This window comes from Gossypium hirsutum, chromosome D10, assembly GCF_007990345.1.
Source record: "Gossypium hirsutum isolate 1008001.06 chromosome D10, Gossypium_hirsutum_v2.1, whole genome shotgun sequence".
Classification (NCBI taxonomy): Eukaryota; Viridiplantae; Streptophyta; class Magnoliopsida; order Malvales; family Malvaceae; genus Gossypium; species Gossypium hirsutum.
In genome coordinates, this window is record NC_053446.1 from 23,991,446 (window position 1) to 23,997,906 (window position 6,461).

General features: G+C 31.5%; 1 protein-coding gene across 2 annotated transcripts; it reads left to right on the plus strand.

The window, feature by feature from the left end:
- The first annotated feature begins 757 nt into the window (after positions 1 to 757).
- On the plus strand, positions 758 to 5,944 carry LOC107914683 (protein CMSS1). 2 transcript variants are annotated; one of them, XM_016843678.2, is made up of 6 exons: positions 758 to 1,151; positions 1,243 to 1,438; positions 1,774 to 1,846; positions 3,156 to 3,205; positions 5,002 to 5,115; positions 5,350 to 5,944. In XM_016843678.2, the coding sequence occupies exons 1-6, from the start codon at positions 869 to 871 to the stop codon at positions 5,504 to 5,506; spliced, it is 873 nt and encodes a 290-aa protein (XP_016699167.2). In that variant the 5' UTR covers positions 758 to 868; the 3' UTR covers positions 5,507 to 5,944. The 2 variants fall into 2 exon arrangements, with proteins under 2 accessions (XP_016699167.2, XP_040958171.1); XM_041102237.1 differs by having other exon boundaries at positions 812 to 1,151; positions 1,224 to 1,438.
- Positions 5,945 to 6,461: the final 517 nt, after the last annotated feature.

Consider the following 6,461-nt stretch of genomic DNA (forward strand, 5'->3'; position numbering starts at 1 on the left):
AAAAGCACATTTGGTGCTTAATTACTTTTTCACCCTTCTAATAACATAGTAGTTTCTTTTTTTTATTGGTGCTTAATTACAAATGTGTTAAAATCATTACTTAAAATAAAAAAATATTTTTTAAAATACTAATTACAAATATTTAATGGTTATATTTAAATATTTAAAATATAGTTTATATATTCTAATTAAATTTTATAAATAATTAATATTTATTGCTTAAAAATATTTAAAATTTATATTTCATATATTAAATATTAACAACAAGTTATAATAAAATTTTTTATATTCTTACTAAAATATAATAATATTAACTAATTTAAATATTATTTAAATGCATATTTATTACTTGATAATAGGTTTAAAATGAATATTTTATTTGTGAAAAGTACTTTTTGATTGTAATGTTAAACACTCAAATTTTGAACTAAACTTTTTAAAAATATTTCACAAAAGCAATTTTTACAGCACTTTTCAAAAACATTCTTCAAAATAATAAACAACTTATTTAAATATTAACTAATTTAAATATTATTCAAATGCATATTTGTTACTTAATAATATGTTTAAAATGAATATTTTATTTGTGAAAAGTATTTTTTGATAATAATGTTAAACACTCAAATTTTAAACTAAACTTTTTAAAAATATTTCACAAAAATTTCAAAAATATTCTTCAAAATAATAAACAACTTACCCTAATTGCAACTGAAAACAATTTTGTCCAAGGCAGATAAGCAGTTTGACTGAACGGGTCTAAATAGTGTTGGCCTGTTTACGTTTAAAAACCTAGCTTAAGCTTGTAAGCATTAGTGAGTGAAGAAAGGCCGCAGTTTGGTCAGAAAAAAGAAAAAAGCGCAGTAAAGCAATGGGGAGATTGAAACCGGAGAAAACTCAGAAACCTGGCCGAACCCCTAAACCCTTCGGCCCTAACAATCCCAAATCCCAATCCAAGTTCAAGAAGAAGACAAACACCAAGAACACCGCCAACCGCCAAATCAAAACCAAAACCACCTCTGTTACTGGCAACAACAAGAACAACCAACCGTCGCCGCCGGCATCTCCGTCGCAGCAGCTTCGTTATTTTCTTAGCCAGTTTGAGTCCGCCAATGGTGTCCAACTCTCTTCTCTCGAATTGGAATCAATTAAAGGTAATATTGAAGTTATTAATTGGAGATTATTAAAAACTTGAAAAGGGGGTTTGAATTTCTTCTTCTTCTTAGTTCTTACAATATTGTGTAGATAGTTGTATTTTGGATGTCTCTCAAGAGTTGGGTCAAGATGTAATGAAGCTAGAAAAACGTATAAAGGAAGCTTTTGGTGCCAAATGGAAAGAAGAGCTTTGTGAAGGGAAGCACATTGTAGGGAAGATTGAAGCAGGAAGTCCTGCTGTTCTTGTTGTTGCTCCTTCAGCTTTACGATCTATTGAACTTTTAAGGTTCGTTAGCCTCGGTTTCCTTGTTACATAATTTTCATTCGTTTATGAAAATGAAAAAAAGAAAAAAAAAAAGGTAAAATCATAGTTATGTTTGATATAGATATTGATGAATATCTATTTGGATGGAGGGTTGGAGAGAAAAGAATAATGGTTTTTTTCATTTAGATAGCAAAGTGGGGAGAAGTGAAAAGAAGAGTAAATTAACCAGAACTTACAAGTTTTTTGATTCCCCTGTTGTAGGACAGTAGGAGTGCATGTTTGTGAAAATATTTTAAATTTTGATTTATTTTTTATTCTGGCTAGAAAGGGACTGAAAATTTTTTCTGTTCCTCTAGGGGCATGCGCACATTGACTAAAGAATGCCATGCTGTAAAGCTGTTTTCAAAGCACATGAAGATTGATGAACAGGTAGTTTATTATTGCTCTAAGCCACTAATTTTAAATGCTACATGCTAATTGTTATATTACTATTACTCTTTATGAGTTGGAATCCATGGTGTTGAGAGGTTTGTACTTTTTGTGGTGGTGCTACTTAAATGTATCGTTCTTTTGACAATTAGTGGACTGGATAGTTATTTATAAAAGAGCAACTTCAACAAATACAGTATATAGAACTTGATTTAGAGACTAGAGTTGTGCTATCAGATAGATTACTTCAGAAAGGTTTGATTTAAGGTTGATTTTCAAACTAAAATAGAGTTGAAATTAGAGGAAAAAATAATTTACATGCATATGCCTAGAACATGAGATTCAAGATTTAAACTACTAAACTTCACTTAAAAACGTTCAAAAAGCTTGAAGACATAAGAAGCTTTTTATTGATCTTCATTGCATATACTTCACACTTTTGGCTGAAGTTCTTGTTTTGACATGATATTATACGGATATGGGGGTAATATTCACGTGTGACTGGGTCCTGATACTATGGCCTAGCTCTCAACAATAGCATTCGTTATATGGTTGCAGTCGTCTACTGTTCTCAAGTATCAAAGGCAATTATCAAGAGCCAGTAGGATTTCTATGTTGGGCAATTGATTGTTAGAGGGTGTAGCTTAATATCAGTCTGCAGTTTTTATCCCAACTTTCTTTGATTTTTTTGAAGTTTTTATGTTTAGTTAGTAAAATCTGTCTTAGCCTGTTATTTGACTACTTGATTTTGGAGTGTGTGTGATGACGTGGGGTGGTGCGACACGAAGGGCCCTTCACTATTTTATGTAGTAATAGTAGTTTTGTTTGTGGGTTAATTCCAATAATAAACACAAAGGATCCTGAAATTGTTTTCTGATGAAAGGTCCCTCTATTGGGGTGATAAAGTTTTCACATACACACCTCTAGCTTTGCTGCATAGAAGTAGTGTTCTGGGTTTATCATCAATGTTCTGGTCTTCAAAAGGAATCAGTTCTTAAGTAAACCATTTGAGATTTTGCTTTCACAAATGTGCCAGTTGGTGTCAAAAAGTGATCAAAGACGCAATTTTCATAATTTATTATTCTGTATCTGAGACTTGGATGTACCATGTAATCTATTGTCATTCTCTCTTTCTCCTCTTCCCCCCCCCTTCTTAAATACATTGTTACCCATGATATACTTTGTAAATTGCTGTGGCATAGCTTGTCAGTGACTCAATGAATTGATATATCTTTACTACCATGTCTCTGGTTAGTTTATATGCATGCTATGAAGTTCCTATTTCTTAGTTAATTCTTGGTTGTTGCAGGTATCTTTATTGATGAACAGAGTTAACATTGCTAGTGGCACTCCAAGTAGGTTAGTCATCAATCCTTGCAATCAAATGAACTAGTAGTTATCGTTTAAAAAGAATTCTAGTAGTTTATCAAAGACAACTTTGACAGTCATCTTGATGAAAGTTAAACATTAAGGTCCTTTTGTATAATCTTAGAATTTAAATTAGATTAAATTCATTTGTTTGGTGGAGAAAGACCATTTACTTACACATAAGGACAAAAAGGAGTAGAAAATTGTGTTCTTATAGAGGGATCAAATTGATGAGCTATGGATAAAATCATGGGAGAGCGCTATCATGCAAACATTGAGTTACAAGACTGTCATGCATCAAAAATCAATTTGGTTTAATGTAATTGAAGTTATTTATTTGTTTAAGGTCTTTGATGTTTTACTAACCAGTTAATGAGGTGACTCATAGATCATGCTTTCTGATCTGGAAAAAGCTTATGTGAAGGTTCTTGTCTCCTTTGAGAAGCCCTTTGAATGGGCTTTAGAGAAAGGAGCATTGTAAATTGACATTGCACATATTCAAGCTATTAAACATCCATGGTGGAGTATTAATCTATTTGAGGAGTTATGGGTACTTGAATTGCTAGTAAAATAACACACAAAAGACATCACAAATTGACTGTTTTTCATAGAACATGGATGAGACTTTGTGATGCTTTGCGGCATCGAGTGTTAGGCAGCTAAGTATCAACTATGCAGAAGATTGGTGTGGTTAAAATCTGAATATTATGGCAGATGTAATATTAGGACAGTTAAGATTAGAAACAAGTGCATCTATGAAAACGTTGGCTTAGAGCTGAAAGGAGGAGATTGACTTATGTTGGTTTGGACATGTGAGCTATGGTACTCAGACCTGGGTGTGAGTGTTGGATACGGTTGTATGTCTAGGACAGGTAAGTTCAAATTTTCTTGTTTTCCCATTTATTCGGAGGGCTATGTACCAATACCCTTATCCAAAATGGACATGAATATTTCAAGAAAAATGAGGAGTCAATAACATTTCATGTGAGGCCTGTACCTGCAAACAATCTTGTTAGGAGATGCAACATAATGGAGGATGACAGTTCCAGAATAAGAAATGGAGACAATAAGATATGGATGAAACTCTAGGAAAGAACCTTCTATTCATATTACTTGAAGCATGATGGCATAAATCATCCTTGTAGTTGACTTCATATAGTGGAAAAGGCATTATTTGTTGTCTGCTGTTTTTTGTTGGATCAAAATTAATCCACCCAAAAATATAAAGGATGAATAGTTACACAGAAGATGAAATACTAAATATGTTGAAATTATTTGATAGGATTGATATTCTGAGTTGTTGAATTCAATTTCGATATTGTTGTGCTAGCATATTAAATTTTTCCCCTTAAACTTGTTTTGCAAGTTATTCCAGATGGTACTTTCTACTTGGATCTAAATGAATCACCTCTTCAATGGTTTACTGATTCAAATAATTTCATTGCAGAACTTAGAATAGTGTAAAGTTGTCCAAAATTTATGTCAATTAATAATTGCAATATTGTCTAAGTAGGTAAACTGAAAAGCATAGATCATCTTCCATTGGGAAATTGTATGCTCATTAAATTATAAAAGCAGAAAGGAAGTAAGAAAATGATAAATTTAACCAAAATAAGGAAAAGGGTACTTTTATTTATCTCAAAGCGGTACTATAGATTTCTGTCACGATCTTTTCTTGATTTGGGTTGGCTGTGTAATGTGGCAAATTGGCAATGTTCTTCTGTTTGTTTCTTAACATTACAGATTGATTCATGGTTTTGCTGGTTCTCTTGTAATCTTAATTGCAGAATCAAAAAGTTGATTGACATTGAAGCATTGGGACTTTCACGTTTATCAGTGCTTCTGGTTGATATTCACACAGATGTCAAAGGCTATTCCTTGCTTACACTTCCCCAAGTCAGGTTTGTCAATGAGCCAACTTATAACTTATCATTATCTCCCTCACTGTTAGGTTTCATTTTTATTTGTGTTTATCTACATATCATTATCCCTTGTCTTTTGCAAATGGTATACATAGGAACATGTTTGTTTCCCTACCCTTAACATCCATGCTACATTTTAACACCAAATTCATCCATGGACTTGGCAACTATGAGCTATGTTTGACTCATGTGTATTTATTGTTTAATTGGCAGGGATGAGTTCTGGGACTTGTACAAGAACTACTTCCACCAGCAACTTGTTAAAGGCGATCTGCGCATCTGTCTTTATGGTCCGATTCCAAATGGTAATGAATTTAAGGGCAAAAGTGTAGAATTAGCTGATGGAGATAGAGAACAGCCAGATTCATAAAAAAAAAAAAAATTCGATCCATGATGTGCATGTATCCTGCAATTTTGTTTTTAGAAAAGGTCAAGTTGCATTATTTTCCTTGTCACCCTTTGCATATGCAAATCAATTTTCCATGGATTTCACTTTCATAGCCTGTGCTATTAGATTCCATTTTCATGTTTCTTCCATAAGCCTCAAAGTCTGTGATCTAAATCATAATCCAAGAGAATGTAGATAGAAAATTTGGGCCTGGGGTTCCGAATTCTGGATTGCGAACAATTCCATGAATGAAACTCTGCACCTTATTTAGTCATAGCAGAGAGAAGTTAACTGCTCCCACTAACTATCCTCATCTTCAGTGGATTCACCACCAATTATTATTCTAGAAGTTGACCTATTGGACCATTGGTTTTCTTCAACATTATTTCCTTTTTCAATTGCAGTGTTTTTGAGTTTCAAGGAGCATTATTATATATGTTGGATGAAGTTTGGATGTATTCAAGCATAATTTAAGCAAAAGGAAATACAATGCATCTACTTTTTCCCTTTTTAATATATATAAAATATGATATTGGGTTTTAATAATTTTAGTTCCCATTTGAACAAATCTTTGGCATTTGAACAAACTCATGAAATGATTTCAACTCCTTGTTTCACACTATTTACATGCAAAAATTTAAGATGTTATATATGGGTAATTGTTATACATTATAATAACATTTGAGATAATTATATTATATTTAAATTTTTAAAAAATATTAAATTCAAATTTTAGAATATATTAATAATATTATTGATTAGTGAAATTTAGATTGTATCTTTAATGAAATTTACAAATACAATTTCATTTATATAAATATTATTTTTGTTTAATAAAATATGGTTATTATATTTTTAATATAAAATTAAACATTTAACGTAATATATTAACTAAAATTTATTATTTTTATTTCACTTTAAGTATAGAACTTATTTT

Excerpts from the sequence above, each read along its gene's own strand:
- LOC107914683 (XM_016843678.2), top strand. The coding sequence starts at position 869 with ATGGGGAGATTGAAACCGGAGAAAACTCAGAAACCTGGCCGAACCCCT. Across the intron at positions 1,152-1,242 it reads CGAATTGGAATCAATTAAAG|ATAGTTGTATTTTGGATGTC; the intron begins GTAATATTGAAG and ends AATATTGTGTAG. Across the intron at positions 5,116-5,349 it reads CTTACACTTCCCCAAGTCAG|GGATGAGTTCTGGGACTTGT; the intron begins GTTTGTCAATGA and ends TTTAATTGGCAG.